The 27,592-nt window shown below is 42.1% G+C and overlaps 2 protein-coding genes across 2 annotated transcripts; one reads left to right on the plus strand and one right to left on the minus strand.

Moving 5' to 3' along the window:
* The first annotated feature begins 940 nt into the window (after nt 1-940).
* Nucleotides 941-27,097, plus strand: ergic3 (ERGIC and golgi 3). Its single transcript, XM_084173371.1, has 13 exons — nt 941-1,093; nt 5,519-5,589; nt 7,073-7,160; nt 7,631-7,750; nt 7,870-7,963; nt 8,446-8,611; nt 8,974-9,031; nt 11,081-11,112; nt 11,192-11,288; nt 23,585-23,649; nt 23,896-24,032; nt 25,728-25,783; nt 26,106-27,097. Exons 1-13 carry the CDS (start codon nt 1,006-1,008, stop codon nt 26,183-26,185), a joined length of 1,152 nt encoding a protein of 383 aa, XP_084029497.1. The 5' UTR covers nt 941-1,005; the 3' UTR covers nt 26,186-27,097.
* Nucleotides 10,884-12,487, minus strand: romo1 (reactive oxygen species modulator 1). Its single transcript, XM_084173370.1, has 3 exons — nt 12,394-12,487; nt 11,811-11,941; nt 10,884-11,572 (listed from the first exon to the last, which is right to left on the minus strand). The coding sequence occupies exons 2-3, from the start codon at nt 11,939-11,941 to the stop codon at nt 11,464-11,466; spliced, it is 240 nt and encodes a 79-aa protein (XP_084029496.1). The 5' UTR covers nt 12,394-12,487; the 3' UTR covers nt 10,884-11,463.
* Nucleotides 27,098-27,592: the final 495 nt, after the last annotated feature.

A 27,592-nucleotide genomic window follows, 5' to 3' on the forward strand; every position in this document is an offset into this window, starting at 1 on the left:
CCCAGTAAGCACGAGCCAACGTCTTTTTTTGGTCCTGCCCGGCTTACGACATAGATGGGCATTCGGAAAATACAATTTCAAGTAACACTGTAGGCTACACCTCAGTAAGCATGGACCTACGCCGACTCCTTTTGACGTGTCTTTTTTTGGTGCAGTTCCGGACCGGCCTTGATTTCCACATCCACGGACAATGGTTTTTTGTCCGGTCCAGAGCAAATCTGAACCAATCATAGACTATTTGGTGCGGTCCAGACAGGCCTTGATTTCAATGTCCAATGACATAGATTTTTGGTCCGGTCCGGACCAAATCTGAACAAAGATTCAGATTTTGTATGGTCTGGACCAGCTTTGGTATGGTTCAGATTTTGTCCGGTCTGGACCAGCCTTGGTTTGGCCCAAACATAGATGTCTATAAATTACTTATTTTCAACTTTCATTCAAAACCGAAAATGAACCTGATTTCAACGTAAGGAAAATACATATTTTTCAACGTCTGAAACAGAATCCTTTTCAATGTCCTGGAAAATATGTATTTTAAACATATGGAATATACCTTCTCACCTTTCATTCAGAACCTAAATTGAACCTAACTTCAACGTCTGGAAAATTCGTATTTTAGACGTCTTTTCAACGTAATGTTGCTTACTGGGACTATTCTAGTAGTCTCGCCAATGGCGGTAGAACGGCAAGGACTGGCCCTGTTTATAAACACAAACTCACTTCCTAGACAACTTCCTTCACAACAACTCTGCAAAGAGCAAGAAGTATGAATGCTCTGCCTTCTGCCGTAAATGCTGCACGGCCAATGCAGATGTCGGATTGACCATGTAGCGCCTTTAATTCTGCTAGTTTATACAAAACTCTCAAATTGTAGTCAATTCATATACTGACCCTTATGCTGTCGACGCTGATTGGTTCGTTACGCATGCACGCCTTGTGTACCGGAAGTGAATGTCGAGGACTGATGTGTGTCAGGAATTCTTTCAGCCGATGGTATGAAAGAAGATGGACACACTAAATAAACTGAAACAATTTGATGCATATCCGAAAACTCTTGAGGATTTCCGAATTAAAACATGCGGCGGAGCTACGGGTGAGTGTTTTTTTGGCAGTGCTCTAGTTACAAGTATAACACATTAATACTATTCCCAGTTGCTAGCAGTAGCATAACCCATTCATAGACGCTAACTACCTTTATCGCCTATTGACGATATTATCTTCTGGCCGGCGAACTTTTGTTAAGAGCCCCAACGCTCGTTCTGAACGTTAAAACGCATCGCTTGCGGTACGGTTTTGGAAACAAAAGGAACGTATCTTTCATATCACCAAGAAATAAGCTTAAATTACTACACCTTTTATAGGGTTAGGGTTCCCACACAGACATATTTCCATATTACAGCGTTTATTTACGGAAGACAGAGGCGTACAAATTGGCTAGCTGCGTCTCCGAACACCTAACGTTATGTTTTAACGGAAAAAGACGCCACAAACGTGTTGTCACTGAAAAATACTGTCAGCTGCAACTGTTAAAACAGTGTACAGTAAGTGTATATTTAGCTTTTGTGAAATTATTTTGATGTGAGGGCTTTATAGGTTTCTAGAACCGTACCGTAATTGAGAATCGATTCATGTTTAGATGGGAGTATTGGCTGTTTTGTCTGCCAGAGCCAATTCGCCTCTAAACTGAACATGTAAGGTCCTTGGACTATAGAGTACTACAGTATGAGTCATAATACCCATAAAACCTGGCGGTCAAACGGGGAAATGGTTCCAATCGTTTTTCCACCATTCATTTTTACCATAGGGGATTTTAGAAACACTTAAAATAAGGGCTGTGTTTTGTGTAGGCTTATCCTGGTGTGACATTTTGATAACCGTGTAAATCTCTCTCAGACAAGGTGACTTATCAATATATTTGCCTGTATTTACCCCCAACAAATGAAACACTAATTCTAATAATAAATAATAATATGCCATTTAGCAGACGCTTTTATCCAAAGCGACTTACAGTCATGCGTGCATACATTTTTGTGTATGGGTGGTCCCGGGGATCGAACCCACTACCTTGGCTTTACATTTACATTTTAGTCATTTAGCAGACGCTCTTATCCAGAGCGACTTACAGGAGCAATTAGGGTTAAGTGCCTTGCTCAAGGGCACATTTACGTCATTTAGCAGACGCTCTTATCCAGAGCAACTCACAAATTGGTGCATTCACCCTATAGCCAGTGGGATAACCACTTTACAATTTTGGGGGGGGGGGGGGGGTAGAAGGATTACTTTATCCTATCCCAGGTATTCCTTAAAGAGGTGGGGTTTCAAATGTCTCCGGAAGGTGGTGAGTGACTCCGCTGTCCTGGCGTCGTGAGGGAGCTTGTTCCACCATTGGGGTGCCAGAGCAGCGAACAGTTTTGACTGGGCTGAGCGGGAACTATGCTTCCGCAGAGGAAGGGGAGCCAGCAGGCCAGAGGTGGATGAACGCAATGCCCTCGTTTGGGTGTAGGGACTGATCAGAGCCTGAAGGTACAGAGGTGCCGTTCCCCTCACTGCTCCATAGGCAAGCACCATGGTCTTGTAACGGATGCGAGCTTCAACTGGAAGCCAGTGGAGTGTGCGGAGGAGGGGGGTGACGTGAGAGAACTTGGGAAGGTTGAACACCAGACGGGCTGCGGCGTTCTGGATGAGTTGTAGGGGTTTAATGGCACAGGCAGGGAGGCCAGCCAACAGCGAGTTGCAGTAATCCAGACGGGAGATGACAAGTGCCTGGATTAGGACCTGTGCCGCTTCCTGTGTAAGGCAGGGTCGTACTCTCCGAATGTTGTAGAGCATGAACCTGCAGGAGCGGGTCACCGCCTTGATGTTAGCGGAGAACGACAGGGTGTTGTCCAGGGTCACGCCAAGGCTCTTCGCACTCTGGGAGGAGGACACAACGGAGTTGTCAACCGTGATGGCGAGATCATGGAACGGGCAGTCCTTCCCCGGGAGGAAGAGCAGCTCCGTCTTGCCAGGGTTCAGCTTGAGGTGGTGATCCGTCATCCATACTGATATGTCTGCCAGACATGCAGAGATGCGATTCGCCACCTGGTTATCAGAAGGGGGAAAGGAGAAGATTAGTTGTGTATCGTCAGCGTAGCAATGATAGGAGAGGCCATGTGAGGATATGACAGAGCCAAGTGACTTGGTGTATAGGGAGAAAAGGAGAGGGCCTAGAACTGAGCCCTGGGGGACACCAGTGGTGAGAGCACGTGGTGCGGAGACAGCTTCTCGCCACGCCACTTGGTAGGAGCGACCGGTCAGGTAGGACGCAATCCAGGAGTGAGCCGCGCCGGAGATGCCCAGCTCGGAGAGGGTGGAGAGGAGGATCTGATGGTTCACAGTATCAAAGGCAGCAGACAGGTCTAGAAGGACAAGAGCAGAGGAGAGAGAGTTAGCTTTAGCAGTGCGGAGAGCCTCCGTGACACAGAGAAGAGCAGTCTCAGTTGAATGACCAGTCCTGAAACCTGACTGGTTTGGATCAAGAAGGTCATTCTGAGAGAGATAGCAAGAGAGTTGGCTAAAGACGGCACGCTCAATAGTTTTGGAAAGAAAAGAAAGAAGGGATACTGGTCTGTAGTTGTTGACATCAGTGGGGTCGAGTGTTGGTTTTTTGAGAAGGGGAGCAACTCTCGCTCTCTTGAAGACGGAAGGGACATGGCCAGCGGTCAAGGATGAGTTGATCAGCGAGGTGAGGTAGGGGAGAAGGTCACCGGAGATGGTCTGGAGAAGAGAGGAGGGGATGGGGTCAAGCGAGCACAAGCGCCGTGCTCTACCAGCTGAGCTCCAGCAGGTTGCGTTTTGTCGTTGTTTCGCCCACCAAGTAATTAGCTACTAATGTGGCTATCATAAAGAACTACAAATGACATGATGATCTGGACGAGACTGCTAAATTGAGGCAAAGGTAAGAATCTCTGGATTAACTATCTAATGTTAGCTAAATGTAGTAATTCATTAATTGGCTTAATTTCTTTATATTGACCTGTTAGTGAAGGTGCTAGCTAGAGATGACGTGCAGGAGCTTGCAGGGATTTGTTTTGATGCTAATTAGCATTTTCCAATCTGAGCGAAAATAGAACCGAATATAATGATAAGTCACCTTGTCAGAGAGAGCTTTACATGGTTATCAAAACATCACGCCAGGGTAAGCCTACACGAAACACAGCCCTTATTTTAAGTGTTTCTAAAATCCCCTATGGGGAAAAATTAATGGTGGAAAAAAGGATTGGAACCATTTTCCTGTTTGACCGCTAGGTTTTATGGGTATTATGACACCTCCACTGTGGGGCGGAAAATCTGTCTCCCTCCAGCAGGTTGCGTTTTGTCGTTGTTTCGCCCACCAAGTAAGGAGTTTTTGTATGTCGAATTTGGTCAACAAAAAAATGAATAGCTTATTTGCTATGTGAGGTTTATTTGATCAAATAGAAGTGTTGTAATGCTTAAGTTGTTATGAGTATACTGATATAAGTAGGACATTGACATGCAGGCAACTTTGAGAAAAAAACACTTTATATCGGAGTTGTCTCGAGATGGCTATGCATATTCATGGCAGGAGGCTAGTAGCATAGCATCTGTCTCCATTGAATACAGGCGGTTGACGTCAACAACCCTCATCGAATATTTAAAAAAGTATTACAATAATGAGATGTATCCACCAATCCAAAGAAAGGATAGGCAGGAGCTAGACAGCCCGCTGTCTTACATTTCCCATTGTTAGGGTGGAGAGACCTGTATCTTGTCAGTATATCCATAATCTTTGACTATAAAGAGTAACGTTTAGCCTGGTCTCATAGACTAGACGTAACTTAGTAAATGTAAATCTGAGACCCTCAAATTACTATGATATGGTACGTTTGGTATGGTTACATAAGACAGCAGGTTACTTAAGACAAAAACAAAACTGTTTGTCGGACTGGATTGGTGGGCGTATAATGCGAACGTCTAGCAACCTAAAGGTTGCGTGTTCGAATCTCATGGACAATTTTAGCTAATTAGCAACTTTGCAACTTTTTAGCTACTTTGCAACTACTTAGCATGTTAGCTAACCCTTCCCCTAACCTTAATCCTTTAAACTAACCCTAACCGTAACCCTTAACCCATAGCCTAGCTAACGTTAGCCACCTATATAATGTTAGGTTTAGCAACCTAGCTAACGTTAGCCACAACAAATTGGAATTCATATCATATCGTACGAATTGCAATTTGTAACAAAATGGATGATGGACATCCACAAATGAATACATACCATGCAACATGTACTATGTTACTATGTTATGTCTACCCCTGAGCTTAGGTTGTAACATTAGCCTCCTTTAGTCCATTATTGGGCTAGTATGAGCACTGTGTTTGGGCTAGCATTCTAGATCTCAGACTGTTACTAGGCTACATCTGCGGGGAAACGGATGACTAGCTACAATAGTTCTCTAAAGTTCAATGGGATTTGGTGATATTCTGACATGCATTTTTCTCTTTCCCCCTTTTACAGTCACCATCATAAGTGGTCTCATCATGTTGATCCTGTTCTTCTCAGAGTTGCAGTATTATCTCACTAAGGAGGTGGGTTCATGTGATTTTTCTGAAAATAGTCAGGTACGCTAGTGTAGGTATGCCAGCCAGGTATGTGGTTAAGAAGCTAGCTCTGTGTGGACCACACTGAAGGATTCTCTAATGGAGAACAGGTAACTAGGAGAACAATAGCTGACTAAACTCAACTGACGGCGAATCGTGTGAGTGGACTGGAGTTCCGGCGTCGCTTAAAATTATGTTTTTATCAAAAGCGATGCATTTCAGCACCCAAAGAATAGCCTGCATTTACACTAGTCACCGCTCAACTCCATCGTAAATCGTTTAGTTTAGTCAGCTAGGGAACTAAACAGCTAGCTACTCTGTTTAGGTTCAAGCTTTGCATGTAACACTTTACATTTTACATTTTAGTCATTTAGCAGACGCTCTTATCCAGAGCGACTTACCTGAGCAATTAGGGTTAAGTGCCTTGCTCAAGGGCACATCGACAGATTTTTCACCTATTCGGCTCGGGATTAGAACCAGCGACCTTTCGGTTACTGGCACAACGCTCTTAACCACTAAGCTACCTGCCGCCCTTCTGGTTTGTAAACTCTTAAGACAGACAGTGGTATTCAAACCCTTTCAGCCAAGCCCTTTGCGATTTCAAAAAACGTGTAATCAAATGTAAAGTTAATTATTGTCTGATTAATCAGGCTGTAATGCACAATTAATTGGTGTATATACAGCCTGAAACATTGGAGTGCAAAATCGTTTAAATGTTCCTTACAAGCCAGAATGTTGAATAAAATTAAATGTGAACTTACTCTACCAGTTGTCTGTGCAACCTGTAGAGTAAGGAAAGTATTGCTTACCCAACTTTTTAGAGAGCGGTAGGTTTGCCACTGCCATGTAATGTATTCGGGGGCGTTTGGCAAATAAAATTTGATTTGATTTGCCAGCTGAATGTGAGGGAACGTAATTCAGTAGTGTTTACATCGGGTGCGTCAGTAGATTGAAAATACACACCGGAAATACAAGCTGACAGAACCATATACCTACCAGCTCGCTAAAAAGTAGTGTAAACAATACTTTTATGTGGATATGTTGTCAGAAATGTAGAGCGGCTGAAGGACAAGCCGTACCGACAACCGGCAGAGTATATTGAAATTATATTTTATTCAACATTCTGGCTTGTAAGGAACATTTACATGATTATGCACTTCAATGTTTCAGGCTGTATATAACAATGAATTGTGTATTATAGCCTGATTAATCAGATAGTTAATTTCCACTCCATTGACACCTGGGCAACTGGGAATGCTAAAAATGTCAATGGTGGGTATAGTGCTAAAATACAATGACTGGCCTATTTGAGGATGATTAGAATATCACTCTTTTTATGTTTTTCTTATTAAGCCATCTGTCATAACTTTTACCCACAGTTCTTTGAAACTCCATCTATGGGGCCCGGTCCACACTTTAAGTACCACTGCTTTATGACTTGCAAAATATTAATATTGTTCTGCCAACACAGGTCCATCCTGAATTGTTTGTGGACACATCACGAGGAGACAAACTGAAAATCAACATTGATGTGATATTTCCTAACATGCCATGTGCCTGTAAGTAACTTACACAAATACTTGTGTTCAGACATTTACATTTCACATTTACATTTTAGCAGACGCTCTTATCCAGAGCGACTTACAGGAGCAATTAGGGTTAAGTGCCTTGCTCAAGGGCACATCGACAGATTTTTCACCTAGTCGGCTCGGGGATTAGAACCAGCGACCTTTCGGTTACTGGCACTACGCTCTTAACCACTAAGCTACCTGCCGCCCTTGCATGCATCATCACATTAACTTACATGTGCACAATTAACCCCTATTTGTGCTTGTTTATGTGATATTATAAACAGTTAAACAAAATGTCACATGAACAAGGAACAAAATATGACATTTTAACTGAATGTGCAAGGTTAGGCCTACTTCAACTTAAAATCTAAGTTAATCTCTTTAGGAATGTGCATGAAGCAATATGGTAATTGCACAGTTGAAGTATATGACATTTGCAACACCACCTTGTCCTTCAGATCTAAGCATTGATGCCATGGACGTAGCTGGAGAGCAGCAGTTGGATGTGGAACACAACCTGTTCAAGCAAAGGCTCGACAAGGAGGGCAATCCTGTCACTACAGAGGCAGAGAAGCACGGTAACCATCTTGTTAATTAGCTTGCTTGTAATTCATGGAGAGCTGTGCTGTTTTCCCTCATTGAAAAGTTAATGTTTTTCACTGGGTCATGGATATTGTTTTGTTGTCATCTCATGTAGATTTGGGACAAGAGGAAGGTGACATTTTTGACCCCAGTAAGCTAGATCCTGAGCGCTGTGAAAGCTGCTACGGAGCAGAGATGGAGGATTTGAAGTGAGTTTCCAAGACTGGAATACCCTTAAAGAACATGCACCATCTTCCCATGACCAAAGACCAAGGGTTTCCCTGTCAATTTCATAACTAAAATCCCTTGACTGTGAAATTGGATTTGTTACAAAGAATTCATGAGGTTTCATTTGAGAGCTTGTACTTACTTAATTGAGCCTTAAATTATTTTTCTGAACATATGCCATCAATGAATGAATGAGCTTATCTCAAATCAAATCTTATTTGCCACATGTGCTGAATACAACAGGTGTAGACCTTACAGTGAAAAGCGTACTTACAAGCCCTTAACCAACAATGCCGTTTTTAAGAAAAGAAAGTGTTAAATAAAATATAGATGAGTAAAAAATAGCAAATAATTAAAGAGCAGCAGTAAAATAACATAACAGTAGGGAGGCTATACACTATTGTCCAACATTTGAGTGTGACAGTATGTGTGACATTGACATATTGCCTGTGCTTTTCTGTAGGTGCTGTAACACCTGCGATGACGTACGAGAGGGTTATCGCAGGCGGGGCTGGGCCTTCAAGAACCCGGACACCATCGAGCAGTGCAAGAGGGAGGGCTTCAGCCAGAAGATGCAGGAGCAGAAGAACGAGGGTTGCCAGATCTACGGCTTTCTGGAGGTCAACAAGGTAACTAGTCTTAAACAGATGCTTTGGCTGAGTACATCATCAGAAAGAATAGTCAGTACTCACACTCTGATTTACACTCCAAAAAGGTATGTTTTATTTCATGGCTGACAATGTTTACACCATTGCCTGGTCTTCAAATGGTCAGGTTGGAAACAACATATGATTTTAAATGGATCATCACTTTTTGGGAGCATAATTCTGTGTGGTTATATTAAAAGAAATAGGGATGGAAGTGTACTGTAGCTGAGATTTTATATTTTGTGAGGCGCTTTAATGCATTCATATACATTTTCAATCTGCAAATATTACGTTCATTGTCTGACTTTCTTTTAAACTCTTCACTTTGTCTGGTTTTTTGTTAGGTGGCAGGAAATTTTCACTTTGCCCCTGGAAAGAGTTTCCAGCAGTCCCATGTTCATGGTAAGACCTGCATTTTACTGTCTAGTCTGAAGTCCATAGGTGTGGACAACCCGAATCTGATTTTCTTTCTATATCCATTTTTTCCCACACAGTTTTACATGTGCCCCATATCAGATTTGCCCATTCACACTGATCTGAATTGGGCTGCTTGTGTAAACACAACCCTGGTCTAAATGAGTTGTTCCCCTGGTCTGATATCAATTATCTAAGGAAAATACAAATTCTGTTTTCCATCCATACCCATGACAGAAAGTAAATCCTCTGAATTGCATAAAGCCAAACAGGTTGCGGACTGAATTGGGTTGGAAGTCGAAAATTGCTTACTTGCTACCAGAAACACCTTGTGGTTTTATAACCACTAGTCTGTCTCAGACTAGATGTAGGTACAGACCCTTTTGTAGTGTAGAGTTTGCCCCTAGAACATTCTCAGAGGATAGCAAGGAAAGACAAATATTAACCGGTAAGTTCACTTGCAAGTCACTAGGCCAGTAAAGGCATTTCTTGTGCATCCATAACTAATTTTTACAGTAAAACACTGTCGTAAATCCTTTTGTAAATGGTGCATGTTTTTCTTTTTCATCATTCCTTTCGTTGTCTTTTGCTAGACTTCTTCCCTTCTTTCCTAATGGGATCCATTGCAATCTAAGTCATTAATTGTAGCTATTTTTTTTTATCTCATGAAAACATCTGATCTTTATGGCAGAGGTGAAAATATGTGTCAAACTAAGTAGCACTTTTTTCCCCACAGATAAACGCAACGTTCTGACTGTAAATGAATGGATAATTGACTCACTTGCTTTATCATTAATGTTGCCTACTAATAACACTAACATACTAATCAAGTTATTTAGCATTGACACTGTTGAACAAATATGAATGTGAAATGTATTAATTTGTTTGGCAAACTGATTGCAAAACATTTATTGCAATGGATTTTCCTAATTAAATAATGTTGCTGGGCTTGACAGAAGTCTGAATTGCGCTCCAACTGCGGAAGTGGGCATGAGAACATTAGTCAAGTTACTAAAATATTTCACTGATGTAACCTTTGTTACTGTGTGACAATACAGGCGTATTTGTCATTGAGGCACTGTTGTAATTTGATTTACCCTAAACTAATTTCAAGAATTGCTGATAGAGTAGCATGGTACATAACCAGATGAAGTTGTAGGCCCAAAGTACTATTCTCTCAACTTGCTCGGTGGCATTGAAAGGTGTCCCTCGTCATCAACACCATGTACAGAAAGCATAGAGCAGAAAGATTCACCAGCTCAATGCTGATTTTATTTTCTCCAAAAAAAAATATTCTGGACTAGTACTACTGTCTATGTCTGCTTAAAGGCAGAAACAAGAGACAAGATTCCCTTTGTGATAAGAATTTGGCCGTATATGAAATACCAGATGTGATGAACTCCCATCAGAGGCTTAATGCCTTTGGCCAGCCTCTTAGGACTGTGGCTTTTTCTGTGTAGCCCAACATGCGTCATATAGTGTACTCTTCTCTCTTCTATTCTGCAGTGCACGCTGTGGAAAGTAAGTTATTTTTGTAGTTAACATCCCCCCCTACCCTGGTCCCAGATCTGTTTGTGCTCTTGCATACTCCATTGCTGTCCTTGTCAAGCCAAATACAAGGTTTGTCATGACAGTGAGTTGGCATAAGAGCACAAACAGACTGGCACTCAGGCAACATCCCTCACATCATTCCCTTCTAAATTGTCCAGTCAAATATCAAACTTTGTTTATGAAGAGGTTGTCAGTCAGAATTGACCCTGTTACTTAAAGTCTAGCGAAGACAGAACCAAAGCTGCTTCTAACTTGTGGTTTAAAACGGTCCTTTTGAATAACCAGCGTGTGATTGTTGGTTTGATCTTTATTGGAGGTGGTACACACAGTAATCTACATCACTTTTCTGAGGGCTCAAAAATAACTTGTAATGGGAGAGTCGTAGATTACGAGAATAGTAAGCCCTCGTATACTCTAAGTAAACAGAACATAACTGATGATGCTATCAGATCACAGCATTAATAACATTTTGTCTCTTATTTTCAGTTCATGATCTGCAGAGTTTTGGACTAGACAACGTAAGTACATTTGACAAATCTTGTCTTGCCAAGGCAAAGTCCTCCATACACGTGAACGCTTATTTGAATTGTCCTACAGATCAACATGACTCACTTGATCAAGCATCTATCCTTTGGGAGAGACTACCCTGGTATCGTCAATCCTTTGGATGGCACCGATGTTGCAGCACCACAAGGTTAGTCATCTCATTTATCAAAAGCCCCACACCAAACATTTGGCCTACTACCAGCAATTGAAATCACAGCATTTATTGACATACTTTGTCCCAGAACTATGGAGAAATTGTGACATGGGAATGAGTTATTACAAAAGTCCTGTTCTGTAATTATAAGTAACTATGGTAGGTGGTCTCAGCAGCGAATGCCCATCCCAATGGACATAAATGTACCAAACGTGCCTCCACTCTGCATCATCGTCTTCCCAACTCCTCCCATCAGCTCTCTGCCTCTCATGCCAACCCTGAGGGAAGAAAAAAATACAGCATTTGAACAAAATCACATAACACAATGGAGTTCTATTGAACAAACCACTATGCACTGTGGATGGCTGCAACAAAAATCATATGAAAACTGATATAGTAAAGAAATCCGTGATGCCCAAGCACAGACTATGGCATTCTTACAAAGTGTCTTGCATTTCAGTGTAGGCCTACTTGTAAAAGGTAAATCGTTATCGACGTTGGGTTAACTTAACTAACCTTAGACAGGAAAAGGTTCCAAACATGGCACCAGCTGCCATCCCAACAGCAAAGCCCATCATGAATCCCATTTTAATTCTGTCAAAGCAGGCTGGCTGTTGCTGGCCATACGGTCCTACTGCCACTGGCATCTGTATTGAAAGAAATCACAACCATCAAAAGATATGGCAGGTTTATGAATCAGTTGCGCTAGCTAGGCGTCTGTAGCTAGCTTGCTACGCCATAACACTACACTAGTGGCTAAGCTTAAGCAGCAAGTTAAGCTAGCGGAGTTGGCTAGCTAAGCTATCAACGTTATTTGCACAAGACAGACATTTGCCACCGAAAATAGATTTTGATATGTAGCTAGCTAATGTGATGTGACGTGCACGGCTGTATGCAGACATTTGAACTTTGTCCACCCTTTATCTCGAGCTACTGTTTACCCAGCTTCTAGCTAGTTCAAGCTAGCTGCGTTTTGGCTGGATAACTGGTTAGCATGTCACCTAGGTCTGGCCTTGAAGACATTTGAAATGATAGTTTTGACGCCCGACTAAATATTTTTTCTATCGTGACACTATTATTCGTTCTACGAAGCACTTACCTTGGTTTATTGCGTAATGTGAGTTATCGGTCACTAGAGAAGACAAGCGTCGCTTTTTCGATGAGACGAGGTAGCTTGAAATGCTGTTCTAACAGGCGGCCATTACTTGAGGAGTGAGAACAACGCAGTAGTGACAAAGATCAGTTCGCGAACGATTCGTTTACTGACTCGAGAGTCATGATTCGTTTTACTGAGTGAGTCGTTCATTTTAGTCGTTCTTTGACCTGCTAGCTGCAATGAATTCTACAGCAGGATTAACACGTAAACCGACCAACAACTCTGTCATATGTGCGCAGGCAAAATAGATTATGCTGCAGGCAGCATAGAGAATAAAAATACATGTTTAGAACAGATAATTGATAGCATGGTGCAAAAATGAATGCAATTAATTGATTATTGAATGTTATGATGGACATAGCTTTGTAGAACTAAAACATACACAGCTTCTGCTCAACAAACTCGAGAACGAATCGTTTGGGCTGCTGCAGTTCGCGAACGAATTGTGCTTATCATGCCCACAGCAGTCAAGCAATGCATTCCGCCAAGAGTCGTGCACATTCTAGTCCGGTTGCGGCCAAACTAGATCTCCGTTTCAAATGTAACAATAAATAATCGTATTTGTAAGCATTCAACAAATGTACATTGTTTTTAAAGCACGCTTCTACAAGTCTCAGTCACAAATGACAGCTCCAATAAGCCCCTTATGGTGAACGAGAGGCTTGTAGAATCATGACTATTTCGACATTTTCGGGGGGGATGTGTTCATCGTTCGCTGGTAGGGGTCCAGCGTGCTCTGGGCATTACTGACTCAAATGAACGAAATTAGTCGAAAGATTCGGTCTTCTGACTAAACGAGTCGAAAAGATCCGAGTAAGTAAAATGCCGAACTTTCCGTCACTTGATGGGTTGACCGGGTCCTTTTGAAATGATCTTTTTGGTGAACGTCAGGAACCGAATCGCATCTGTGAAAGGATATATTGCAAATTTGAGCTCCAGACATCGATTATCTGTAGATAAGTTCAGTGGCGATTTTAGCATGTAAATCTTGATGGGGCAAACAAAACAAAACATTTGGGACAGCGTGCCAGCCAACCCACTACACAACACTAAACAATACATTTAATTGTATTATAACGGTGACAAACGGTGCCCACAAACTGTTAGGGCCTACATAAAGCTGTCCCAACAGCACTCTCAACAGCAATCCCAACACCTTACCACTGCTACACTTGGCTATCAGCGGAACCTTGTCTGGCAGCGAAACAGTTCATTCAGCCTGATTTACTGCCTTAAAAAAAAAAAAAAACATCGCTGATATGGCTGACTTGCTTAAACAAATGTGGTTTCTACTGACAATTGTGATGTACAAACTATGGCATAAGGGGTCGACGAGCGGATAAGAGGCAATCCGTAATTTCGATTAAAACATGAATGAGCGATCTAGGACGGACGTACTCAATATAACTATTTGTTCAGCACTTTTGAACTGTACAGCGACAAAATTCAGAACATGGGTCATTCTTACACTATTCTCCCTGTACACCAAGTCAGAACCGTAGGATAAAAAAAGGGGGCATATAAGCAGACAATGAAAGCTCTTAGACTTTTCGATGATTACATTTCTCAAAAACAAGTTATAGGCTACATGTGCACCACCAAGTCAGAACAGTAGGCGAAATTAAGAGGTGAAAATAGAACAAATTATTAGGGTGAGGCACATGGGCTACTAACGGCTTACTACACAACATACACTTAGTATTACTTTCTTAGCTTCAGTATACATATCTCCCTGGCATATTACATTATTTATGCAGCAGCATACAAGACATTTTTGGATTCACCTTGTTGTGCTGTGCTCACTTGAACAGGAAGTTGGCGCGGCAGTCCTTCGTGGGCAAATTTTGTCATCAAAGTCTGGCATTCTCTGGATTTATGATGCTTTCAAGACAACTGGGAACTCAGGAAAAAAACAAAGTCGAATCATGATGACGTCAGTGATCTTCAGGTCGGAGCTCTAGAAAGAGGCCAGAGTTCCCGACTTGCAATTCCAAGTTGGATGACCGTTCAAAACGTATTTTCCTAGTCGGAGCTCGTTTTTTCAGAGTTCCCAGTTGTCATGAACTCACTGAAATCAGATTTCCCTGTTCTGAGTTTCCAGTTGTTTTGAGCGTGGCAGAAATCCTGCTGGATTGACACCATGGCCAATGTTGAATTTTTATCATTTTAAGCTTGGAAAAGAGACCCTTAAACCCAGACTTGGGACTACACACCCACTCCACTGAATAGCATGCTAGTGATTGCTTTGCAATGCTTGCAGTTAGCCACTGATTCCTTCCAAACCACTCATTGTTGATTTTGTGGTTTTATCTATAATTTCTCTTCATTATTTATCTTCATATGACAAGGATTAAAAAGGATTTGCCAGTAGGTTGTTGACTTGATTCATGATGATGACTGCTAGCTTGCTAGCTAAGATTTTGAAAGTATGATGTTGACATGATCAGTCCAGTCATAGATGCTGTAGATATAACGTGATTTGATGTCATCTTATCTGTGGCCAATGACCTTGAGCCTTCTTGGATGGGCACTTATAATGTAACTCTATGGCAGCACCCAAGGGGCTTGGATTTTCGAGCTCTACCCTTAGATTTGGCGGTGACGTACTGTCCCCACGAGTGACAGAACACTGAGCTAATCACGGTTCAACTAGAGAACAATAAACACCTACGCTTCGTATTTTCCACTGGCTGCCCCACCACCACAGAAAGCAAGGCTGAAACACCTGCATTTTGGAGCTGCCTTACTCAAGAAAGAAAAAAAGAGACCAAGTTTGTATGAGGCTTTATTAACTCAATGGCTTGCGAAAGTATTCACCACCCTTGGCATTTTTCCTATTTGTTGCCTTAAAACCTGGAATTAAAATAGTTTTTTGAGGGTTTGTATCATTTGATTTACACAACATGCCTACCACTTTGAAGATGCAAAATATTTTCTATCGTGAAACAAACAGGAAATAAGACAAAAAAATAACAGAACTTGAGCGTGCATAACTATTCACCCACCCTCCAAAGTCAATACTTTGTAGATCCACCTTTTGCAGCAATTACAGCTGCAAGTCTCTTGGGGTATGTCTCTATAAGCTTGGCACATCTAGCCACTGGGATTTTTGCCCATTCTTCAAGGCAAAACGGCTCCAGCTGCCCATCTTAATCATTTATTTTTATTGCCCAGTCTGAGAAATGGCTTTTTCTTTGCAACTCTGCCTAGAAGGTCAGCATTCCGGAGTCGCCTTTTCACTGTTGACGTTGAGACTGGTGTTTTGCGGGTACTATTTAATGAAGCTGCCAGTTGAGGACCTGTGAGGCATCTGTTTCTCTAACTAGACACTCTAATGTATTTGTCCTCTTGCTCAGTTGCGCACCGGGGCCTCCCACTCCTCTTTCTATTCTGGTTAGAGCCAGTTTACGCTGTTCTGTGAAGGGAGTAGTACACAGCGTTGTACAAGATCTTCAGTTTCTTGGCAATTTCTCACATGGAATAGCCTTCATTTCTCAGAACAAGAATAGACTGACGAGTTTCAGATGAAAGTTCTTTGTTTCTGGCCTTTTTGAGCCTGTAATCGAACCCACAATTGCTGATACTCCAGATACTCAACTCGTCAATCTAATCTAACCTAACTAGTCAGTTAATCAGCTCAACAGTTTTCAGCTGTGCTAACATAATTGCAAAAGGGTTTTCTAATGATCAATTAGCCTTTTTAAAATGATAAACTTGGATTAGCAAACACAACGTGCCATTGGAACACAGGACTGAGGGTTGCTGATAATGGGCCTCTGTACGCCTATGTAGATATTCCAGCTACAATTGCCATTTACAACATTAACAATGTCTACAATGTATTTCTGGTCAATTTGATGTTATTTTAATGGACAAAAAAATTGCTTTTCTTTTGAAAACAAGGACATTTCTAAGTGACCCCAAACTTTTGAATGGTAGTGTATATTTTTTTTACATTGTTTGCAAACTGATATGTGACACATATTAATGCCAAAATAACATGCAAAAAACAGGCATCCCAAAATAATTACTATATATAGTGGGGGGGGGGAGTATTTAGTCAGCCACCAATTGTGCAAGTTCTCCCACTTAAAAAGATGAGAGAGGCCTGTAATTTTCAGCATAGGTACACGTCAACTATGACAGACAAAATGAGAATTTTTTTTCCAGAAAATCACATTGTAGGATTTTTTATGAATTTATTTGCAAATTATGGTGGAAAATAAGTATTTGGTCAATAACAAAAGTTTCTCAATACTTTGTTATATACCCTTTGTTGGCAATGACACAGGTCAAACGTTTTCTGTAAGTCTTCACACACTGTTGCTGGTATTTTGGCCCATTCCTCCATGCAGATCTCCTCTAGATCAGTGATGTTTTGGGTCTGTCGCTGGGCAACACAGACTTTCAACTCCCTCCAAAGATTTTCTATGGGGTTGAGATCTGGAGACTGGCTAGGCCACTCCAGGACCTTGAAATGCTTCTTACGAAGCCACTCCTTCATTGACCGGGCGGTGTGTTTGGGATCGTTGTCATGCTGAAAGACCCAGCCACATTTCATCTTCAATGCCCTTGCTGATGGAAGGAGGTTTTCACTCAAAATCTCACGATACATGGCCCCATTCATTCTTTCCTTTACACGGATCAGTCGTCCTGGTCCCTTTGCAGAAAAACAGCCCCAAAGCATGATGTTTCCACCCCCATGCTTCACAGTAGGTATGGTGTTCTTTGGATGCAACTCAGCATTCTTTGTCTTCCAAACACGACGAGTTGAGTTTTTACCAAAAAGTTATATTTTGGTTTCATCTGACCATATGACATTCTCCCAATCCTCTTCTGGATCATCCAAATGCACTCTAGCAAACTTCAGACGGGCCTGGACATGTACTGGCTTAAGCAGGGGGACACGTCTGGCACTGCAGGATTTGAGTCCCTGGCGGCGTAGTGTGTTACTGATGGTAGGCTTTGTTACTTTGGTCCCAGCTCTCTGCAGGTCATTCACTAGGTCCCCCCGTGTGGTTCTGGATTTTTGCTCACCGTTCTTGTGATCATTTTGACCCCACGGGGTGAGATCTTGCGTGGAGAAAAAAATAATGAACATGCACCTATGGAACAGTCGTTAAGAGACTAACAGTTTACAGACGGTAGGCAATTAAGGTTACCGTTATGAAAACTTAGGACACTAAAGAGGTCTTTCTACTGACTCTGAAAAACACCAAAAGAAAGATGCCCAGGGTCCCTGCTCATCTGCATGAACGTGCCTTAGGCATGCTGCAAGGAGGCATGAGGACTGCAGATGTGGCCAGGGCAATAAATTGCAATGTCCGTATTGTGAGATGCCTAAGTCAGCGCTACAGGGAGACAGGATGTACAGCTGATCGTCCTCGCTGTGGCAGACCACGTTTAACAACACCTGCACAGGATCGGTACATCCGAACATCACACCAGCGGGACAGGTACAGGATGGCAACAACAACTGCCCGAGTTACACCAGGAACGCACATTCCCTCCATCAGTGCTCAGACTGTCCGCAATAGGCTGAGAGAGGATGGACTGAGGGCTTGTAGGCCTGTTGTAAGGCAGGTCCTCACCAGACATCACCGGCAACAACGTCGCCTATGGGCACAAACCCACCGTCGCTGGACCAGACAGGACTGGCAAAAAGTGTTCTTCACTGACGAGTCGCAGTTTTGTCTCACATGGGGTGAAGGTCGGATTCGCGTTCATCATCAAAGGAATTAGCGTTACACTGAGGCCTGTACTCTGGAGCGGGATCGATTTGGAGGTGGAGGGTCCGTCATGGTCTGGGGCGGTGTGTCACAGCATCATCGGATTGCAGGCAATCTCAACGCTATGCGTTACAGGGAAGACATCCTCCTCCCTCATGTGGTACACGTCCTGCTGGCTCATCCTGACATGACCCTCCAGCGTGACAATGTCACCAGACATACTGCTCGTTCTGTGCATGATTTCCTGCAAGACAGGAATGTCAGTGTTCTGCCATGGCCAGCGAAGAGCCCGGATTTCAATCCCACTGAGCACGTCTGAGACCTGTTGGATCAGAGGGTGAGGGCTAGGGCCATTCCCCCCATAAATGTCCGGGAACTTGCAGATGCCTTGGTGGAAGAGTGGGGTAACATCTCACAGCAAGAACTGGCAAATCTGGTGCAGTCCATGAGGAGGAGATGCACTGCAGTACTTAATGCAGCTGGTGGCCACACCAGATACTGACTTTTACTTTTGACCCCACCTTTGTTCAGGGACACATTATTCCATTTCTGTTAGTCACATGTCTGTGGAACTTGTTCAGTTTGTGTCAGTTGTTGAATCTTGTTATGTTCATACAAATATTTCCACATGTTAAGTTTGCTGAAAATAAGCGCTGTTGACAGTGAGAGGACGTTTCTTTTCTTTTCTTTTCTTTTTTTTTATATATACAGTGCCTTCGGAAAGTATTCCGACCCCTTGACTTTTTCCACATTTTGTTACGTTACAGCCTTATTCTAAAATTGATGAAATCTTTTTTTCTCCTTATCAATCTACACACAATACCCCATAATGACAAAGCAAAAACCGGTTTTTAGAAGTTTTTGCTATTTTATTATAATTTTAAAAACGGAAATATCACATTTACATAAGTATTCAGACCCTTTACTCAGTACTTTGTTGAAGCACCTTTGGCAGCGATTACACCATTGAGTCTTCTTGGGTATGACACTACAAGCTTGGCACACCTGTATTTGGGGAGTTTCTCCCAATATTCTCTGCAGATCCTCTCAAGCTCTATCAGGTTGGATAGGGAGCATTGCTGCACAGCTGTTTTCAGGTCTCACCAGAGATGTTAGATCGGGTTCAAGTCCGGGCTCTGGCTGGGCCACTCAAGGACATTCAGAGACTTGTCCCGAAGCCACTCCTGCGTTGTCTTGGCTGTGTGCTTAGTGTCGTTGTCCTGTTGGAAGGTGAACCTTTGCCCCAGTCTGAGGTCCTGAGCGCTCTGGAGCAGGTTTTCATCAAGGATCTCTCTGTACTTTGCTCTGTTCATCTTTGCCTCGGTCCTGACTAGTCTCCCAGTCTCTGCTGCTGAAATAATAATAATAATAATAATAATAATATGCCATTTAGCAGACGCTTTTATCCAAAGCGACTTACAGTCATGCGTGCATACATTTTTGTGTATGGGTGGTCCCGGGGATCGAACCCACTACCTTGGCGTTACAAGCGCCGTGCTCTACCAGCTGAGCTACAGAGGACCATCCCCACAGCATGATGCTGCCACCACCTTTTATTTTTATTACCATAAATGTCCTAAGAAACTGTTTCCGCCTTATCATTATGGGATATTGTGAGTAGATTGCTGAGGAAATGTTTTTGTTTAGTCAATTTTAGAATAAGGCTGTAACGTAACAAAATGTGGAAAAAGTCAAGGGGTCTGCCCCATCTGCCCTGAATGACGGGTCGCAACTGGATAAGTTATACAAACATTCTCTGAAGATGGTAATTCTTGACTCATTTTTTTTGCAAGCAATCAAATCAAATTTTATTTGTCACATGCGCCGAATACAACAGGTGTAGACCTTAACGTGAAATGCTTACTTACAAGCCCTTAACCAACAATGCAGTTTTACCTGCATTGGTTTTCTACCAATAGAATGTTATTTATATGGGGGATACAATCTTCCCAGCTCTGCAGATTTTGCTGTGAAGACGGAATCATTAGATCATTTTGTTTTGGTTCTGTCCATTTGTAGCTTGTTTTTGGACACAGGTCCAGGAATGGCTAAAGGATTGCAATATTTACCTGGAGCCAACCTTGCAGATAGCATTACTGGGTGATCTGAAAAGTCATAGTCAATCGATCAATAATGTAATAATACTTTTAGCAAAAATGTTTATTTTTAATTCACAATCTGTAGAAGCAATGAGAATAGAAAGGTTCAGAACTTTTGTAAAACATCACAGTACGGTTGAAATATATATGGCAAATAGAAATCCTATATGGATGGTGTTAAGAGATAGATGGGAGGTATTGAATGGAGTTGAAGGATGGGACTAATAACAAATAACAACAAATAATAACAAGATAACTAATAATGTAAGCATACTGTGTCCATAATAAATATATAGGTTGTATGTTGGGAGCTTTTGGGAAAGAGCACAGTTAGAAAGATATGGCATATAGAAGCAAACCGAATGGACATCATGAAAATGATCGGAGAGGTCGAGAGTAGAAGTAGTTCAGGAGCAAAAACAAATAAAATAGAATTATTGTAAAATTGACTGTGTCCATAAGGTGTAGATAGTAAGTATAGGCTGGAAGTAGAGGCCTGGGCATTGTTGTTCACTAATTTACCCCAAGTAGGGAAAGGATGGCGGGGTTGAAAAGTAATAAAGGGGAGTATATATACAGTGGGGAGAACAAGTATTTGATACACTGCCGATTTTGCAGGTTTTCCTACTTACAAAGCATGTAGAGGTCTGTAATTTTTATCATAGGTACACAAAAATCCAGAAAATCACATTGTATGATTTTTAAGTAATTAATTTGCATTTTATTGCATGACATAAGTATTTGATCACCTACCAACCAGTAAGAATTCCGGCTCTCACAGACCTGTTAGTTTTTCTTTAAGAAGCCCTCCTGTTCTCCACTCATTACCTGTATTAACTGCACCTGTTTGAACTCGTTACCTGTATAAAAGACACCTGTCCACACACTCAATCAAACAGACTCCAACCTCTCCACAATGGCCAAGACCAGAGAGCTTTGTAAGGACATCAGGGATAAAATTGTAGACCTGCACAAGGCTGGGATGGGCTACAGGACAATAGGCAAGCAGCTTGGTGAGAAGGCAACAACTATTGGCGCAATTATTAGAAAATGGAAGAAGTTCAAGATGACGGTCAATCACCCTCGGTCTGGGGCTCCATGTAAGATCTCACCTCGTGGGGCATCAATGATCATGAGGAAGGTGAGGGATCAGCCCAGAACTACACGGCAGGACCTGGTCAATGACCTGAAGAGAGCTGGGACCACAGTCTCAAAGAAAACCATTAGTAACACACTACGCCTTCATGGATTAAAATCCTGCAGCGCACACAAGGTCCCCCTGCTCAAGCCAGCGCATGTCCAGGCCTGTCTGAAGTTTGCCAATGATCATCTGGATGATCCAGAGGAGGAATGGGAGAAGGTCATGTGGTCTGATGAGACAAAAATAGAGCTTTTTGGTCTAAACTCCACTCGCCGTGTTTGGAGGAAGAAGAAGGATGAGCACAACCCCAAGAACACCATCCCAACCGTAAAGCATGGAGGTGGAAACATCATTATTTGGGGATGCTTTTCTGCAAAGGGGACAGGACGACTGCACCGTATTGAGGGGAGGATGGATGGGCCATGTATCGCGAGATCTTGGCCAACAACCTCCTTCCCTCAGTAAGAGTATTGAAGCTGGGTCGTGGCTGGGTCTTCCAGCATGACAACGACCCGAAACACACAGCCAGGGCAACTAAGGAGTGGCTCCGTAAGAAGCATCTCAAGGTCCTGGAGTGGCCTAGCCAGTCTCCAGACCTGAACCCAATAGAATTTCTTTGGAGGGAGCTGAAAGTCCGTATTGCCCAGCGACAGCCCCGAAACCTGAAGGATCTGGAGAAGGTCTGTATGGAGGAGTGGGCCAAAATCCCTGCTGCAGTGTGTGCAAACCTGGTCAAGACCTACAGGAAACGTATGATCTCTGTAATTGCAAACAAAGGTTTCTGTACCAAATATTAAGTTCTGCTTTTCTGATGTATCAAATACTTATGTCATGCAATAAAAAGCAAATTAATTACTTAAAAATCATACAATGTGATTTTCTGGATTTTTTTAGATTCCATCTCTCACAGTTGAAGTGTACCTATGATAAAAATTACAGACCTCTACATGCTTTGTAAGTAGGAAAACCTGCAAAATCGGCAGTGTATCAAATACTTGTTCTCCCCACTGTATAAAGAACATGGGGGATTGGAAGTGATGCAGACAATTACATTGATAGAAGTTACAATCTTTCTGCAATATTAAGCTGATCTACCCCCAGGAAAAAATAAATAAAATAAAATTTAAAAAATGCAGTTTTAAGAAAATAGAGTTAAGAAAATATTTACTAAATAAACTAAAGTATAAAAAAAAAAACATAACGAGGCTACCGTTACCGAGTCAATGTGCAGGGGTACAGGTTAGTCATGGTAATTTGTACATATAGGTAGGGGTAAAGTGTCTATGCATAGATAATAAACAGCAAGTAGCAGCAGTTTAAAAACAAGGGGGGGGGGGTAGAAGCTGTTAAGGAGCATTTTGGACCTAGACGTGGCGCTCCGGTATCGCTTGCTGTGCGGTAGCAGAGAGAACTGTCTAACTTGAGTGACTGGAGTCTTTGACAATTTTGGGCCTCTGACACAGCCTAGTATAGAGGTCCTGGATGGCTGGAAGCTTGGCCCCAGTGATGTACTGTGCCGTACGCACTACCCTCTGTAGCGCCTTACTGTCAGATGCAGAGCAGTTGCCATACCAGGCATTGATGCAACTGGTCAGGATGCTCTCAATGGTGCAGCTGTATAACCTTTTGAGGATCTGGGGACCCATGCCAAATCCTTTCAGTCTCCTGAGTGGGAATAGGCATTGTCGTGCCCTCTTCACGACTGTCTTGGTGTGTTTTGACCATGATAGTTTGTTGGTGATGTGGACACCAAGGAACTTGAAGCTCTCGACCCGCTCCACTACAGCCCCGCCGGTGTGAATGTAATTTCGTCATATACATTTTTTATTTGAACTCTCATTTCACGATCTGAGATAACTGTATGCAACATTTTAGGCTTTACATTAGAAATATGCTATTTGTCATGTTTTCTTTTTTCAATCCATTTTTAAGCACTGAACGAAGAGTTGTTTGTGAGCCAAGTGAACAGCTCTTTTAGGTGAACAGAGCTAAAAGAGCCTGCTCACCGAAAAGACTTGGAGTGCCCATCAGTGTGTAGCCAGCTAATTATGTGATGTCAATCTATAGCGCCACCCTGCGTTCATGCTGAGTGAAATGTTGCATTTCTGCAGACTGCATGGGCTCTGCCTCTACAAATTATAAAACAATCAATTGTTTTATTCCAGCATCCATGATGTATCAGTACTTTGTGAAGATTGTCCCAACCATCTACGTGAAATGGGATGGAGAGGTGAGTATATGTTGGACATGACAGCTGTGAAATGAACTTGGGTGGCTGGTTATTGACCATACCTACAAATTGTAGCTATTTGACTGAGTTGAATTGATTTTATAGCTTTTATATATCACTTTTAAATTAAGTGAATTAATTATTCATTGTTGTATATTTCCCTGTGCATGACTGTTTTTGCGTGCTAAGAAAGGTACTTGGGCATCATGCACAAACAAGGACGTCTTTATTGCTTGTGTCTTACAGGTGGTTAAAACAAACCAATTCTCTGTGACCCGACATGAGAAAGTAGCCAATGGGCTGATCGGAGATCAGGGCCTACCTGGGGTGTTTGTATTATATGAACTCTCCCCTATGATGGTAAAATTCACAGAGAAACAGCGGTAGGTAGCTTCAAACAAAATGGAAAATCCATATAGTTTGTCATTGTGTAGCCTATATACAGTGGGGGGAAAAAGTATTTAGTCAGCCACCAATTGTGCAAGTTCTCCCACTTAAAAAGTTGAGAGAGGCCTGTAATTGTCATCATAGGTACACGTCAACTATGACAGACAAAATGAGAAAAAAATTCCAGAAAATCACATTGTAGGATTTTTAATGAATTTATTTGCAAATTATGGTGGAAAATAAGTATTTGGTCAATAACAAAAGTTTCTCAATACTTTGTTATATACCCTTTGTTGGCAATGACACAGGTCAAATGTTTTCTGTAAGTCTTCACAAGGTTTTCACACACTGTTGCTGGTATTTTGGCCCATTCCTCCATGCAGATCTCCTCTAGAGCAGTGATGTTTTGGGGCTGTCGCTAGGCAACACGGACTTTCAACTCCCTCCAAAGATTTTGTATGGGGTTGAGATCTGGAGACTGGCTAGGCCACTCCAGGACCTTGAAATGCTTCTTACGAAGCCACTCCTTCGTTGCCCGGGCGGTGTGTTTGGGATCATTGTCATGCTGAAAGACCCAGCCACGTTTCATCTTCAATGCCCTTGCTGATGGAAGGAGGTTTTCACTCAAAATCTCACGATACATGGCCCCATTCATTCTTTCCTTTACACGGATCAGTTGTCCTGGTCCCTTTGCAGAAAAACAGCCCCAAAGCATGATGTTTCCACCCCCATGCTTCACAGTAGGTATGGTGTTCTTTGGATGCAACTCAGCATTCTTTGTCCTCCAAACACGACGAGTTTAGTTTTTACCAAAAAGTTATATTTTGGTTTCATCTGACCATATGACATTCTCCCAATCCTCTTCTGGATCATCCAAATGCACTCTAGCAAACTTCAGACGGGCCTGGACATGTACTGGCTTAAGCGTCTGGCACTGCAGGATTTGAGTCCCTGGCGGCGTAGTGTGTTACTGATGGTAGGCTTTGTTACTTTGGTCCCAGCTCTCTGCAGGTCATTCACTAGGTCCCCCCGTGTGGTTCTGGGATTTTTGCTCACCGTTCTTGTGATCATTTTGACCCCACAGGGTGAGATCTTGCGTGGAGCCCCAGATCGAGGGAGATTATCAGTAGTCTTGTATGTCTTCCATTTCCTAATAATTGCTCCCGCAGGTGATTTCTTCAAACCAAGTTGCTTACCTATTGCAGATTCAGTCTTCCCAGCCTGGTACAGGTCTACAATTTTGTTTCTGGTGTCCTTTGACAGCTCTTTGGTCTTGGCTATAGTGGAGTTTGGAGTGTGACTGTTTGAGGTTGTGGACAGGTGTCTTTTTATACTGATAACAAGTTCAAACAGGTGCCATTAATACAGGTAACGAGTGGAGGACAGAGGAGCCTCTTAAAGAAGATTACAGGTCTGTGATAGACAGAAATCTTGCTTGTTTGTAGGTGACCAAATACTTATTTTCCACCATAATTTGCAAATAAATTCATTACAAATCCTACAATGTGATTTTCTGGATTTTGTTTTCTCAATTTGTCTGTCATAGTTGATGTGTACCTATGATGGAAATTACAGGCCTCTCTCATCTTTTTAAGTGGGAGAACTTGCACAATTGGTGGCTGACTAAATACTTTTTTTCCCCACTGTAGTAAGATGTGTGTTACATATAACATGTTTGCTCTTTTTTTCAGATCATTCACTCATTTTCTCACAGGAGTGTGTGCCATCATAGGAGGTGTATTTACAGGTGGGCACCTCTGCATTCAGACAAAGAAAAGGTTGTAATGGGTTCGCAAAAGATGTTGCATAACGCTTACTTCATTATTCAATAGCGTACTGGGATAGTACACAAACGTTTAGACTTTCCCATTTTACAAATGCAGTACACATAGCAAACTCACTTGTCATATTGTTTGTAATTAGTGATGGCTTCTCAGTTTGAAGGTACCATGCAGTATTGGAGGTAGATGTTATTCATTTGTTGGAATTAACCATATGGACAGTGGTTTTACTGTATGTGTGTCAGAGATTTGTCATTTTATTTACTGTATCTTGTATCTTTTTCCCAGTGGCTGGACTCATTGATTCATTGATATACCACTCGGCAAAAGCCATCCAGAAGAAGATTGAACTGGGCAAAGCATCTTAGTGGAATGTTTGGCACAAGAGCAAACCAGTCTCCGGAAGGGCCTATCTGGAAAGGGGAAGTGACTACAAACTGACTCATGCTTCCTAATGTGGCAAGAAACACTAAGAATCTGAAAGATCTAACTCAATATGGAAAGGCACTTTGACTGCTGTGTCTAGAGTGTTGTTGATTTTACAAAGAACGAAAGACAGAATCACTGGCCAGAAGATGGACATAACAGAAGTTTTTTTTATCTCATTTGATTCATCCCCAGTCCTAACAAACTGTACATCTAACAGTTGGTTCCCTGATATTTTCTTTTGCCATTCTCAGCTACCCTAAACATTCTGTGGTGGCCTGTGGACATATTTATCCTTAAGTTTATCCCAACCCTTAATTTCTAAACATGGACCCTTCTTTTAAATGTGTATTGCTTCCCCATCACAAATTTAAGTATTTGATATGATATGCGACCCGGGCAGGGGGAATGTGTGTTCAGGGGTGTATTCATTAGTGTAAACTGTAGCAAAAAGTTTGGCAATGGAACATGTTTTGCAATGGAAACGAGAGTCTCTTATTAGACAAGTTCAGGTAGGGCCCTCCCCGTTTTGGTCTGTTTGCTTCCAGTTGGTTCTTAGTGAATACCCCAGATTGATGGAAGCTCTGCCCGTTGTTGAGAGGACTACTTGAGGAGACTGGATTATGCAGTTTAATAATGTTTTTGTTCTTTTGTTGTGATTGCACATTTTGAGATCCTATTCAGGGGCCTGGGTTGAGTGAAGGAGTGTGTGAGCACATGTGTTGTCTGGTGCTGTGCATAGTCTATTTTGTGTGTGGGAGAGATGTATTTATATTTTGATTGTCCTCAACTGTTTTTAAAATGAAAAATATATGTTGAATACACCAGCCTGTAATGTAATGATTTGTCTGACATTTTGTGTACACAATGTGTCCTCTGTTCAATTCCTGCCCCAAGAACAACCAAGAGTGAAATATAGATCTCAAAGATCTGGAACACTCAACTGAAGAATGTATGGAATTGTTTTAACTCACTTGCTTATGGCTTGCTTTAGCTCTTTGCCCTTCATATAATTATATATAGCTGAAGGGGTGCATTTATTTGGGTTAGGGGTTTCTTATTGAACACACTTAAATTCAATTATAAACTGGGTGGTTTGAGCCCTGAATGCTAATTGGCTGACAGCCGTGGTATATCAGACCGTATGCCACGGGTACGACAAAACATTTATTTTAACTGCTTTAATTACGTTGGTAACCAGTTTATAATAACAATAAGGAACCTCAAGGGTTTGTGATAAGGGCTGTGTCCAGGCACTCCACGTTGCGTTGTGCATGAGAACAGCCCTTAGCCGTGGTATATTAAGTATTGTACGTGACTTTATGATCATCCCTCTTCTGGACCTTGAC

The sequence above is a fragment of the Coregonus lavaretus genome (assembly GCF_964263955.1).
Source record: "Coregonus lavaretus genome assembly, chromosome: 12".
NCBI lineage: Eukaryota > Metazoa > Chordata > Actinopteri > Salmoniformes > Salmonidae > Coregonus > Coregonus lavaretus.

What these genes read in the sequence shown, in the direction of transcription:
- ergic3 (XM_084173371.1), top strand. Translation starts at nt 1,006, where the DNA reads ATGGACACACTAAATAAACTGAAACAATTTGATGCATATCCGAAAACT. An exon ending in CCAGCAGTCCCATGTTCATG is followed by an intron (nt 9,032 to 11,080) that starts GTAAGACCTGCA and finishes TCTTATTTTCAG; the next exon opens with TTCATGATCTGCAGAGTTTT. An exon ending in AGAGTTTTGGACTAGACAAC is followed by an intron (nt 11,113 to 11,191) that starts GTAAGTACATTT and finishes ATTGTCCTACAG; the next exon opens with ATCAACATGACTCACTTGAT.
- romo1 (XM_084173370.1), bottom strand. Translation starts at nt 11,941, where the DNA reads ATGCCAGTGGCAGTAGGACCGTATGGCCAGCAACAGCCAGCCTGCTTT. An exon ending in GGAACCTTTTCCTGTCTAAG is followed by an intron (nt 11,573 to 11,810) that starts GTTAGTTAAGTT and finishes TTCTTCCCTCAG; the next exon opens with GGTTGGCATGAGAGGCAGAG.